Genomic DNA, 14,248 nt, shown 5'->3' on the forward strand with positions numbered 1-14,248 from the left:
AGAAGGAGAAGAGAAGAAGAAGAGCGTGGAAGAAGAGAGTTTGGATTAAGGGAGAAGAGGGTTGCATCAAAAATAAATATGAGGGCTCGACGAATTTGTGGAAAAAGACGAGAGTGCTTCAATGCCCTACCTGTTAGCCAATGCCTTTATTTATAGTTTTGCAATACCCTTAGGGCTACAACTTGATAAAACAAAAGACATAAAAGGAACACATATTTACACTTCTATGCCATCTTTATGAAAAGTACCATATTTTACACATATGCCACTCCTTTGACGTGTGGGCTTCTTGTCTTGAACTCGTGGGCTTGAGCCCATCTTCCAACATTATCCATCTCAACCTCCCTCTCTTCTCTCTCTTCTCCCTCTCTTCTCCCAGCCTCCCACTCCCTTATCTCTCTAGCTATTCTCCTTTCCCCCAAAATACCTTTCGATTTCGTTCGATCTCCCCATTTCAATTTCGATTTTCTTTGATTTTGACATTTGGGTATCGATTGCTTAATTTCTACTTTGATTAGGCATCGATTTCCCCATTCGGCATCGATTTCACCCTTCAGCTTCGGTTTTCCCCAAATTTCAGAAGGTATGACTAAACCCTAATTTTATTTTTCATTAACTTAGTGTTTTATTTGACCATCCGACCATCATTGGGGTGAAATGGTCTTAGTGTACAATGATGGTCGGATGGGCATTTGCCTTTTGTTTTCATTCTAGTGAAATTTTTGTGTGCACGAAGCTTTTTTATGTGTCCCTTCTGTACTGTAGAGAAACTTACTTAATGTCCAAGTGATAATTTTTATGCAATTCAATTTTCATAGGCACCAAAAGAATCAAATTACTTTTCCCTATTATAGAAGTCATCTATTTATTAATACTAAGAAACAGAAAAAAGGGTATGAATTGTTGTACACTTCTTGCTCATAATACAAGTGAAATAACCGAGTAACGGTTGGACGGGCAAGGAACCATCTTGAATGGGAGACATACATGTAGAAATAGGAACTGATTTTGTGAGTGCATGTTCTTATACTTCCCTCTCATGATTGATTCCCTACTACAATTTACAAAAGGATCTGAAGAACCTGAACTGCTTTGTTTTGAAGAGAAGCTCCAGAAGGAGAGATGAGATCATTACCTGTGCATATAGGTCCTATTCTTATTTGAGCCTTCAGATTGGACTTCTCTGGTTCCCACTGTAATTGTAACAATTAATTTATCTTAGAATATGGAGGGGCATTAAGTAGTTTATTTGAGGAAAGTTGTTGTGGATGCAGGCTTAGTGAAATTGCTCACTGTTTTTATTAAGTTTATAGGTGTGAGAGGAAGAGGTCGGATGGCAAGGCTGGAAGGAGTGAGAATGTTATATAGAAGCTATGTAGTTTTTTCATTTTATGGGATATATTTGATGTCATTTCATTATTTATGTGGTTATGGTGTATATATATTGCCTGCTGTGGTCTCCCTATAAACATCTATAAACTGTTGATCCAAAGCTGGTAGGAGTGAGAATGACATTCTTTATGGGGTTTTTGGTGTATATATGTTACCTGCTTTGGTCTCCCTATAAACATTCTATAAGCTATTGGCCTAAAGCTGGTAGGAGTGAGAATGGTGTATAGAAGCTATATAATTTCTCATTTTGTGTAAGAATTTTTTTTTCATATCATTGTTTATCTTGTTCCTATTATACACCGGTTGTTTATGTAATCTCCATAGAAATTGAAAGAGGAAGAGGCTAAGAGGTGGGGGGATGTTAGGTTAAGGAGGAATTATGGTTAGGAATGGAGAAGATGAAAAATGTAATTTAGTTAGTTAGGGCAAGGGCATTATACCTATGGAATCAGGGTTTAAGTGTCAATGGATGCAAAGAGCAAACTGATTAGTTGGAAAATGGTTATGGTTAAGACCAATACAAGTCTCCATTCAGGTTAAATAGTGAAGTCAACTAGATTGGGCAAGTCAATAGATAATATTAAAATCTGAATCTCAGAATGGTATTACTAAGCTAAATTTAAGGTTCACCGCTAGCTTTAACATAAATGATGAATGTTCTCTCCCAAAACCCCTTCAGAGGTACGTTTGAAGATGAAGATGATGATTCGGGTGGTGAGCTCGGTGGAGGAGGTGACGTGGTTCAAGGTGCAATGGATGATACAGACAGCGACGGAGATGATGGTCTTGAGGATGAGGGTAGCCAAGTAACAAACTTTTAGAGGCAACGTGCATTAGAATCTACAAGAGCCTCACAATTTTGAGATGCCATATCGACTTCCATGTGGAACGATAAATGATGGTTGTATGTTATTACTTTTGAACATGTGTCGTTTATATGTACTAAACTTGTAACTTGATGATTTTAATATTAAAGGCACGAACTCGTTATTTGAATAATTTTTCTTTTAGGTTATTAATAAAGTATATGTATTTATTTATTATTTTTGTTTAATTTTATTACTATATTAAACTTCATATTTATTGTTCCAGGAAATAAAATATAATTAAAGAGTATGCATTTGATTAATTAATTACTTTTAATTTTGTGAAAATATATTAGTAATTAATACCATGTAAAAAATCTATCTTATTTTATTAATATAATATTTATTTATTTATTTTTTATTTACTCTATTGTATTAGTAATTTTATAGTGGTAATTAAAATATTGTTAACTCAAATATTTGGTTTAATTAACTTATTTTTGTAATTAATAAAATCAATAATTTTAAATTTCGAAGATGAAGATGGAGATTAACTTGTCCACACTAACACCATCTTCGAACATGAACTTATTCACACTTACATCCATTTCGAATACGAAGATTATATAAATGTATGAGATGAAGATCAAGATACCCCCCCCCCCCCCCCCCCCGTAGAGAGTTATCTTCATAATGAGCTTCAACCCTCTACAGTTGTCGTAACTGGATGACACAGCGAGTTATCTTCGTAACGAGCTTCAACCCTCTAAAGTGGTCGTAACCCGATGATAATCAGCGAGTTATCTTCACAATGATGCTCAACCCTTCTCTCCAGTGGCCATTTCGTTTCAAAACCAGTGTCCCGCTCCTCAAAATGTCCTTCAATCTTCTCTTCTTATAGTCGTCCAATAATCCTCGGCTGGAAAGATGCCTTCACAATTCAAGCCTTCTTCCAGTTCTAAGATGACTCTTACCCAAACCCTAGTCTCGTCTCTCTCAGATGACGACGATGATTTCCAAAATCCGATCCCCATCACGTCTTTCAGCCACAGCGGAACCGTCCGCACCATGCAAAAGTCTAGAACGGTACCCGGTTTTCAGCCCCTCAGACCCTCCAATGCTGTCCGGCCGTTTAAAAAACCCAAGCTCACATCGGCCTTAGGGAAAGAAAACCTGGCAACTGTCGAAACGCGATATTCTGAATTTAGTTCTCCCAGTGACTGTGGTGAAAAGAAGGGATTTGAATCCAAAGGTGGATATCTGTTAAACTCGAATAAGGCACGGTTACTAGAATCAGGATCAACAGCAAGAAATGGCGGCTCGGATAATGGGGAAAGTGACACAGATTTTGAGCCAGGGACACAACTGAAGGAGCTCATGAATTTGTGTTCGGAAATTGGTGGAGTAGATCTTGATGTTTGGGAGGGAAATGATAGGAAGAGAGAAGACATTACTAGTATGGTAGACTGCCCGTTGTGTGGGACTGATATTTCGGATTTCAATGAAGAATTACGTCAGGTTCATATAAATGATTGCCTTGATAGCAGTGGAGCATGTACGGTATGACACTCATCCAAACTCTCATTCTGTTTTTTTCCAACTCTTATTATAGTATTTTCTTCCTTGTTCACTGTCTATGGCTGATCAGTGGATCTTGTCTAGACAATTCCCATTGGCAACGAGAAGTCCACTTCACCTCAGCGAGTTGTTGTTGTTGTCAACCCTGTTGTTGATTGGTTACGTAATCTGGGTTTGTCCAGATATGAGGAGGCTTTCACTAGGCAAGAGATCGATTGGGACAGTTTACAATGGTTGACAGAGGAGGTTGTGTTATACTCTCCATAATAGTTCGATATGCTAGAGTATGTATATACACTTTCTGAATTGCAAAACGAATCAGCTGAAATTGATCTGAGACCTCTGAAATGATGCAGGATTTGCTAAGTATGGGGGTTACTGCGCTTGGTCCAAGGAAGAAGATAGTGCATGCTCTAGACGAGCTCAAGAAAAGAAACGTACATCAAAATGACATGCCAAAAATCACATCTGGAATTGCAATTGCTGAGAGCAAGAAACTTGTGGTAACCGGTAATAAGTTGATTACAGAATTTTTTCAAGGTTCATCTGCTGCTGATAGAAGTAACGATCATCGACCACGGCCAAAACCACCCCAATGTGGAGAAAAAATTACTGCAGATTTCCTGCCCAACAAGGCTGCTGTAAGAAAGTGCATAACTGCTGGGAGATTTAAAGCCATTCCATCATGGTGTTGTATACCAGGAACTCCATTCAAAGTGGTACCATTAACATCTTCTTTCATCTCATAAGCCTGTTTTTGTTCTTTGTTGGACAATATTAAACTGCTAGGTTGAATTATGCGGTTGAAAGAACATAATCAATGTTTATATTTTCTCATACGCAGTTTCTTTAGTAGATTATTTCTCACATTCTGTAAATAGATGTTGATATTTTATTGGGATGGTGTCATTCTAAATTTGGATTCATTTCTGCAGATGTGGCAAAAATACAGGGTACCAGGATGGACCAATCATGGTGTGGTCCATTTTCCTGGGCTGCTTGGTCATCAGCCAAAGGCTTTAGCATAAATTTTGTGCCAGTTAGATGTTTAGGATTTATTTAAGTAGTGAATGCTGGATTCCCAAACATGTTCCATGCTTATGGTGCTAGTCTTTGATTAATTCTGTGGATTTCCTCTCTAGAAGATGTTGGCTGTTTACACTCTCCATGGAATTGGCAGAATGCAAGAACCTACTTCATGATATAATATTACTACCTAAAACCTACATCATGACCTAATGTTACTACCCCATTGTTGCTTGTCAGATTCTTGTTATCTATTTGTTATGTTTTGAGATATAAGAATAACTTCCTTTTCTTTATTAATTTTTTTGAGAGGGGCGTGGCGTGATTCGAACTCGCGACCTTACGCACCTAATGTAAACAGAATACCACTAGACCAAACGGCCTTAGGTTCCTTTTCTTTATTAATACTGGATTATTTTTATATTCCTCTTAATAGCTTCTAATATGGGATTTCTATTGATTCAGCAAAATTTCCTGCTTATGAGATTGCTTGAATTATCTTGGCAGGATGCTTTTCGGTACTTGAGAGGAGATTGCACCTATTGGTTTCTTACCCACTTTCATATTGACCGTATGTACTGTTATATACTATCATTTGTCATCTTTCATTTTAATGGCACTGTGGAAGTCATGGGGTATCAGAAGAAATGAACAGAATAATTGTGAACTCTTCTCTGAATTTATTTTTTAGGGGAAAGTTTAAAGCTGTAGTTATATGTCCATGTTACCTATCCCAAATTTAGATGCTCCATTGATTCACAGATTTAGTGGCCACACTAAGACTGCCAGCTGCAGAGCAACTATTGGTACACTTGGTGGAGTGCTTTGCAGCTCACTTTGTAAATTTTGCCTTGTTGTCTAGATTAATCGGTTTTCGATTTAAAATCAGGAATTCTATCCCAACGAATCTCTTACACAAGTGCAGGTTCAATTCTGCAGATTATCAGGGCCTTACAAGGGGCTTTTGTCATGGCAAGATCTACTGCTCTTCAATCACTGCACACCTTGTAAATACAAAACTTGGGGTTCCATGGGATAAACTGCAAGTCTTACCACTCAACCAGAAGATTAGCATTTCAGGTGTTGAAGTCACATTTTTGGATGCAAATCACTGCCCTGGTTCTGTAGTAATTCTTTTTGAGCCACCCAACAAAAAGGTAGTGAGTCATGTAATCTTCTTAATTGTGTGGTTTTGTTTTGTGTCTTTTGCTAACTTATTTGTGCTTTTAGGCTGTTCTACACACTGGTGATTTTCGTTATAGTGAAGAAATGGCTAGCTGCACAATCTTGCAGTCATGCAACATTCATACTCTCATCCTTGATACAACATATTGCAACCCTCAGGTGTGTGCTAAACAATTTTCTCTTCTTTGTTCATTGATAGAGTAAATAGGGTTGTTGGCGTTTGATTCTTAGAGATTTTGAAAATTTGTTTAAGTTGGCTTTTTAAGAGAGTCTCATGTTGGTTTACAAGCAAGAGAGAGAGATTTTGAGATTTTGAAATTTTTTGGCTCTTTAAGTTGACTTTTAACAGACTCCCAAGTTGTTTGACAAGCAAGCAGGAGAGAGAGAGAGAGAGAGAGAGAGAGAGACCCACAGTTGGAGGTAAAGGGCCCTCACCCCTACTAAAGCTGACTCTAGGTTGCCCAGAAAACTCTTGAAAAGTCACCCTTGAAAACTAGAGTGGACTCTCAGAGTCAACTCTACTTATCCAGCAAGTGAAGTTAGGTTCTGCAGAAAGTAGATTTGACTTTGCTTTGGACAAAGTGCAGAGCAGAATAACAAAGTCGACTATGGGTGATTATATGGACTCTACTTTAGCCAGAGAGCAAAATCAAATAACAAAGTTGACTTTGCTTTAGACCCGAGAGTTGTTGCTCTTTACTGCTTTAGGTAGAGTCTACTCTGGGTACCTACAGTTGTTCTACCCTTGTCTGAGAGCAACTTAATGATTTTAAATATAAAAAATTGCTCTTGTTGGTCTGGAGTCAATTTTAATTATTTTAAATGACATTAATATCAGTGCTCCACAAGGATTCTTCCACAAACTTAAAGATTCTAGCTATGCAAGCATTTGAATGAGAAATCAACCTTTATAAAAAGAATATCAAAGTCAACTTGATCTCCAAAGGTCAACTGCCAATTTGACTTATATACTTCTCAGCATTTCGATTCTTCAACTTAAGAGCATGGGGCTGTTGTGTTGGCTTCAAAAACTTTAAATTACTTTGCTTGTTCATCTTGCCAAAAACCAAAAGCAATTGTTGGAAGGATGGTCTAATCGTACTCATTCACACCTTTAGTAACCCTTCAAGCTATCGTTTTGTTATCATCAAAACCAGATGGTCTATATGATAAGAAACCCTGGGCTGACACAAGAGTTGGCTTCAAACACTATTAACTGCAAAATGATTTTCATGGTTTCTTTTAAAGCAATTGATGTGTGTGAAATTTGATTCCATTTTGTGGTTCTGTGCTAGTATGATTTCCCGAAGCAAGAGGCAGTGATACAATTTGTCATTGAGGCAATTCAAGCAGAAACGTTTAACCCTAAAACTCTGTTTCTGATTGGCAGCTACACAATTGGTAATGTTACTCTCTATCTCTTCTCTCTCATGGGGGGTTTCTAGCCTGAGGTCTTGGATTCAAGTCTCACCAGGGGTTTTTGGTTGTAGTTTGTGTGTGTATATAATCAACATTCAAAAAAAGAAAATTTTATACAGGAAAAGAGAGGCTCTTCTTGGAGATTGCTCGCTTTCTACGCAGGAAGATATATGTTGGTGCTGCAAAACTGAAGCTGCTTGGATGCATGAGGCTTCCTGAAGAGGACATGCAATGGTTCACACTAAATGAGCGGGAGAGTAATATCCATGTTGTGCCTATGTGGACAATTGCGAGCTTTAAGCGATTGAAGCATTTGTCCAACCAATACTCTGTGAGATATTTTGCTTTAAAACATGTATTTATTTCCTTCACTGATATTTTGACGTTTTAGATGTATTTACTTGCTATGCATCTTTCATAGTCTCAGTTCAATGCGATAGTTGCATTTTCTCCTACTGGTTGGACTTATGGGAAAGGGAAGAAGAGGACTCCTGGGAGAAGGTGGCAGCAAGGAACCATTATTAGGTGCATTACGTTATGTTTACTTTATTTATGTTTTTAATCCTATTTCTGCACCTATTTGTATGAAGTTATCTAAATGCATTCAACATTTGTTGGTAAACTAGAGAACCAATAGATTTTTTTTTTTTTTTTTTGCAGATCTTTTTTCCTAAAAAAAAAAAAACTGTAGGTTATCTAGAATTGGAAGGTCCTACGTAATCCGTGGGATTTCACTAATGAGGGATATCATGCCACTTGTCTAATCTGGAAACATTTTTAACTATCGAACAATATTTAAAAAATTATTTTAAAAAAATACTTGTAAAAGGCTCTTATTTTGTCTGTTTAGTCATATGAGGACACCATAAAATTTGAGATGTTTATTGGTCCAGGATGATTAAGTTGGTTAGAAAGTCCTGTGGGCATACACTCTGGACCATGAAAAATGCAAATCTATTCCATAATTTCTTTACTTGTTGTTGCCTGAGCTAACAGTCCAAATCAAGAACTCATATATGTATCCACCATGAACTGTTGTGTGTACATTACTAGGTTTAGTTAACAGAGGTGGACATAGCAAATTGCAAGTTATGAGACAAAAAATAAATGTATTACTTGGCCATGTCATGTCAAGTTGCATTGCACTTTAATCTACAGAACTTAAACCTGCCCTTCTAGCTTTGCTGTACCCTATTGTTAACTCACCATTTTTACTTGTATGTTTTGTAGAAACTAGTAATTTCCTGTTCCATTCTACTTATGTATGTTATAGTTGACATGAGTATTACATTTGGACTTAAATAGCAGTACATATGGAGCAGTTTTTGAACTACAAATCTGATTTCAGGTATGAGGTTCCCTACAGTGAACATTCTAGCTTCTCGGAGCTGAGAGAGTTTGTGCAGTTTCTGTCGCCTGAGAAAATAATTCCAAGTGTGAATAATAAAGGACCTGAATCTGCTGAAGCAATGGTGACTCTTCTCACTTCCAACTCATAAAGCTTCTCAAAGACATTATGTGATTTTATGGAGTTGGTGCTCTGGTTATCATCTCCCATTCACGAGAAGATAGAGATGGGTCTAGACCTAAGGCACGCCCGAATCCTTACTATCTCAGAATTATGCTTGTATGAGCTGCGGAGAAGTGAGACGAAAGAAAATGGTATACACCTCTCTGACATGTAATTGATACCAAATGAAACATTATCAGTATATGGAAGGTTGATTTTTTTTAATTGGGAGGTGGGGATCCATCCTTTGATCCTACTTCATGTCCCCTAAAGTTGATTTAGCTTCCTGAGTGATACAAACACAGTTTAAGCTTTGTTGGTTACAGTCTATGTCGAAGGTTTCCTTCATTGGACCCAACTTCCTGTCCCCTAAAGTTGACTGAGCAATACAACCCCAGTTTAAGCTTAAGTCTATGTCAAGGGTTTCTATTCCTTTGTATGGTAATCTAAGCGTTACCTTGTTAAATTAAGTGCGAAATCACTCTTAGACCCTCAATGTATGGTCCAGTTTACTCGAGACCAGACGAAAGTAAGCAAGTTAACTTCTTATAATACAAAAAAACACTTAGGAAGATAAATGAGCTCCGGTAGAAAGAGTTTAATCTACTTTACAATGCCTGTTTATAGGCAAACTAAGGATATACATCTTTTGTCTCGTATCTTGCATCTACCAATACAAAGGATTGACCATTTATTTAAATTGTAAATAAAGCATTATAACACATGCCTTAAATAAGCTAAAAAAATCCAATTGGGTGAAGTCAAGTTCGAATTTCAAATTTCGGTTCGGTCAAGTAGCCAACTAGTCTCAACTGCCTGTGCTGCTAAGCCCGACAAAGTCGTCTGTGTCACTTCTGATTGCGGTAGGCTATTTTGGTGGTTTGGGGCTTCTGTAACACTTTGGTAACCTTATTTTTTATTTGTTGGTTGTGTGTCCTACCTTAGCTGTGCTGCATTCGTCCATGTATGATGCTTTGTCAACAATAATGCAAAAGTCCCTATTTTTTGTTGCCCCTTTGATAGGCTGCAACGAAACAAGTGTAAAATTGATACGTTCCTTCCATCATTTGCCTCGCTGCAAAGTAGCTAGACTCCTTTGAGACCTGCATGGAAGTACATTGAAAGGCATAAGACGTCTTGTCTTGCCATTAATGCATGCTCTACGGTAAAATCACTCGACACAACCATGGAAGTGTCATACTTAAAAAACTAGTCCATTGGTGCTCCAACCTGAGCTTTGGGTGACTGGATGTATCCGGTTTCATCCACTTCCACAAGTTGTGCCGAGTATGTTAACTACTGCTTTGTTTCAGTTCGGAAGCAGTGGTTGGTCCAACTTCTTTTCAGTTTTGGAAGTAATGGGTCAACGTCTTTCATGGAGAACGTAATTCCGTTTCGGAAGTTTATGAACCCACTTCCCCACGTCCATGGAAGTTTATGACCCATGTCCTTCCTATCGGCAATTACATAAACCGATAAGCTTGATGGAAGCTTGACTTATAAATAGAGTGTTTGGTCCCCAATCTTGTTCTGTCATTCAAACCTTCAGCTTACACCATCTCTGAGAATAATCAAAGAGTGTAAGAGCCAAACAAAAGCAGCAAACTCAGGTAAATTTTACAGAATTTGATCGTATGGAAGGATGTAAGATTTTGGGCTTCCGTTTAACTTTTATTCAATGTATTTCATGTTGTTGATTAGAAATTCATGATAATCTAATAGTTGGTATCAGAGCAGACCTTTGATCCTGCGTGTCGGTTTCATATGTTAGAGTTACAGTAGCTCCGTTTTTGCTCTTTGTTTAAAAATTTATACGCTTTCTGCATGCGGGAGCGTGGGCTCTCATATCGGTGATGAACAGCAATGGAATTCAATGCCGACGTTGGTGACCATTCTGAACGGTTTGCTTGCGTCGACATCGTCCAGAGTTGAGCTTCATCCAGCAAGTGGAAAGCAGCTAAGCTCACCTTGTCCATGTCAGATGTGCCTTGGTGAGCAAAAAAAATTTCATATATGTGTAGCCAGATTAAGAGGTCGACGGACCCGATGCAGGTGGGGAAATCAAGTTTGGTGTACCAGGGTACTGGCACTCCACCTTGTGCCGGTAGACCGCACCTAGAATGTTGTTCTCCTCCTCTACTATAAGAGTAATATTCCATCCTTCGTGTGGTGTATGAGGGTCGGTTTAATCCAACCACAATCTTAGAGACACTGCTTGTGATCTATTCCATCATTTCTACCATTCGAGCTACATTTTCTGCCCTCAATTCTATGGCAAGGTTTTTTAGCTCTTCACTTTGGGATGGGTCCCCCATGTTACCCTGCTTTGATACTAAGATGTTAGGGTCCCTAGTCATAGATCGTGTAACACGGCATGGGACAAATAGATCTAGTGCTGAGAGAGTAGGTCTTCCACGTCTGTTCTGGGCTGGTTCTGGATAGAACACTCCCTGAGGTACTCAACCCGGTCTGAACCGCATCACTTTGCTGTTCTCGGTTGGGAGTGGGTGTCCACCCACTGGTATGCTCATTTTACAAGGGGCAGCCATAGATTTCTGGGCTCAATTAGATCTGGACAGAAGCACCCTGCTGCTCTCGGTGGAAACTGGGTAGCCACCAATGTTACTCTCAATTACAGAACAACAGTGAACAGTTGGCTTGGCAAGATCGGAACAGCAATACCCTGCTGTTCTCGGTGGGAACTGGGCAGAACCTCACTGGTAGGCTGGACTGCTGGGCTTGGCGAGATTGGCATAGCTGTATCCTGCTGTTCACGGCGGGAACTGGGCAACTCCTCATTGGTAGGCTGGTTCAAAATGAGCAACCACACCTGCTCTGCTTGTGGGAAGAGACTCTAATCTCCCTGCTCTTCTCGATTAAAACTGAATACCAGCATGTTGTGGACTCAATAGCACACCGAGTCACACAACGAAGAAGACAACAACAACTCACTCAATAGGATTTAATTCTTATATTTCTTTGAGTAGGATTTATTTCTAATATTGTTTTAAGTAGGATTTATTTCTTATATTGTTTTAAGTAGGAGTTATTTCTAATTACTTTTTATGTAAGGGCATTATGGGGAATTATTGTAACCCTAACCCTAAAACTCCCTATTTAAGGGATAGGTATGAATGAAATAGGTAAGCTTTGAGATTTTAGAATAACCTAGTCTAAATAGGTTGGGATCACCTCTTGATCCCGAGTTTAGGGTTTACTCCAAAAATCCAACCTATCATTCACCCTCCATTGCCATCCATCTTCACCCAAATTCATCCACCATCATCCCTATTAAGAAAAGGAGCTTCCTGCCCCTTTTCCGAGCCCAAAGAGGAGATCTATCCTCCTTCTTGGCAGCAGCAACAAGAGAGGCCAAATTCCTCCCTTACCAAGCAGCAAAGTGAGGATTTTTATCCTCAAATCTTGAGCAATTCCTGGTGCAACGTGGGAGCTGATCATAGCATCAAAGAAGAGGTATTAATCTATCCCAAACTCGTGTTTCAAGTTATTTAAGAAAGAAGGATTGCATTCTTAGCTAGAGCAGCAACAAAGAGGGCCAAACCCTCTTTGCCGTGACCAAAAAAAGAGAGCACCTTGCTCTAGCAAGGTCAGCATTGTTGTGGGGTCTTCTACCTAGCACAACAACTCGGTAGGACCCTCAAAAGAGGATCTTTCCTCCTGGCCAAGCATTGGTTAAGGAGAAATACTCATACACAGACCCTTGACGTGAAGTAAGTAAATTCTAAGTGCTGGATTCACAAATCCCACGCCGTGTTACTCGATCCATGACTCGGGACCGTAACACAGCACACCACTGTGCTCGTCAGAATGGAACGGTAAGCCCCTGCTCTATTGTACTACAAACCAAACAACAACACCTGAAACCATTAAACGAGTCTGTGATGCTGTTTTGGGTTGTGTTGAATTTATGGAAAAGGGAAATACGTCATTGACATCAATAACTTGTTATAATCAGAGTACATGAACCTCTATTTATAAGAGAGGAAGGTAGTAGAGTTCAATTACAATAAAACTACTCTTGTCCCAATTACTCCCAAACTCTAACACTTAAATATAAGTCCTAACATAATTAAATAACTCAATATAGATAAAAGACAAACATAACTCAAACTAAAAATCTTCTTTGATGTGACCATAAGATACGATACTTTTGTGAGTCTTTCTTGATCTTCCAACCGATGTAATAAGGATACCAACTCATGGTAATCCTTGTGGGTCCTACTTCTTATGGGTTTGGGCCCTTCTTGTGGGCCTTCCTTGGTCGGGTGACCCATCTTTTAATAATCTTAGATATGTGGGTCTTCCTTGGTCGTGTGGGCTTGAGCTTATCTTCTAACACTCCCCCTCAAGCTGGGGGTGAGAGAACAACATGAACTCCGAGCTTGCTGCAAATGATGTATAAAATATTTTTGTATAAAATGGCACATCTTCCAATATGCCTTCCTCTTCCAATATTCCCCCTTACACTATTGCGTCCTTCCATGAGGCCCTACTGGCATGAGTAAAAATCACTCCTAGCCGGTAAGCCATTGCTTCATACTCCAGTCCTAATGTTGGATGTAGGGCACACTATGTCTTCTATCGGTAGTGTGTCTATCGGCATTGCTCTGAAGTATCCACCACCGTGTCCCTCCACATGACAACGACTCTCAAGTGGTAGGAGTCATAAAAGCCATTACAAGGGAGGGATAACATAGATGTAATAATAAGCATCTCCGTCAAGGTTTCCCAATCATAATATTTTTTTATAGGGCTTATCATGGTTTCCCAACCGTGATATTTTTTAACAGGGTATCCTCCGTCATGGTTTCCCAACCGTGATATTTTTTTATAGGGTATCCTCCGTCATGGTTTCCCAACCGTGATATTTTTTTATGGGGTAAAATAAATGATGAAATGAGGCCACCCCTTCTTCAATAATAATGGCCCCAAAGAGACATAATAGCAACAACTGTATATAACACGACCATCTTCCAACACATATAACAAGAACCAAATAATAAACTTTGTAAAAGAACCCAAGAAATAATCCGATATAAAATTTCTTCTTAGATGCACAAGCTTCATCTTTTGTGCTCCCCCTTTCTTGAATATTTTGATCACGTAAACTTATTCACAACATATGAAATAAAATACCTCTTTCTTGTACTTCTTGTACTTCTCCCCCTCAAGCTGGGAAGTAATAGCAGTGATCCCAGCTTGAACCAAATATCATAGATGTAGCAAGAAGCCCAAATAACAAAGTTGTATAAATAAGCCCTCAAACCAGGGAGAAGTGAGATATTTTCCTGGTATATCAACTCAAAAAGTG

General features: G+C 38.8%; 1 protein-coding gene across 2 annotated transcripts; it reads left to right on the top strand.

Annotated features, from left to right (window-relative positions):
* Positions 1-3,010: 3,010 nt before the first annotated feature.
* Positions 3,011-9,172, top strand: LOC137956807 (DNA cross-link repair protein SNM1). 2 transcript variants are annotated; one of them, XM_068804436.1, is made up of 10 exons: positions 3,011-3,758; positions 3,861-4,022; positions 4,133-4,495; positions 5,310-5,373; positions 5,742-5,959; positions 6,033-6,146; positions 7,283-7,388; positions 7,526-7,737; positions 7,828-7,931; positions 8,755-9,172. In XM_068804436.1, exons 1-10 carry the CDS (start codon positions 3,126-3,128, stop codon positions 8,903-8,905), a joined length of 2,127 nt encoding a protein of 708 aa, XP_068660537.1. In that variant the 5' UTR covers positions 3,011-3,125; the 3' UTR covers positions 8,906-9,172. The 2 variants fall into 2 exon arrangements, with proteins under 2 accessions (XP_068660537.1, XP_068660538.1); XM_068804437.1 differs by having other exon boundaries at positions 3,637-3,758; positions 3,959-4,022.
* The last annotated feature ends 5,076 nt before the right edge of the window (positions 9,173-14,248 follow it).

The sequence above is a fragment of the Aristolochia californica genome, unplaced genomic scaffold, assembly GCF_029961685.1.
Source record: "Aristolochia californica isolate CCGP_79_NKW_82.1479 unplaced genomic scaffold, dmAriCali1.0.hap1 SCAF_2, whole genome shotgun sequence".
Classification (NCBI taxonomy): domain Eukaryota; kingdom Viridiplantae; phylum Streptophyta; class Magnoliopsida; order Piperales; family Aristolochiaceae; genus Aristolochia; species Aristolochia californica.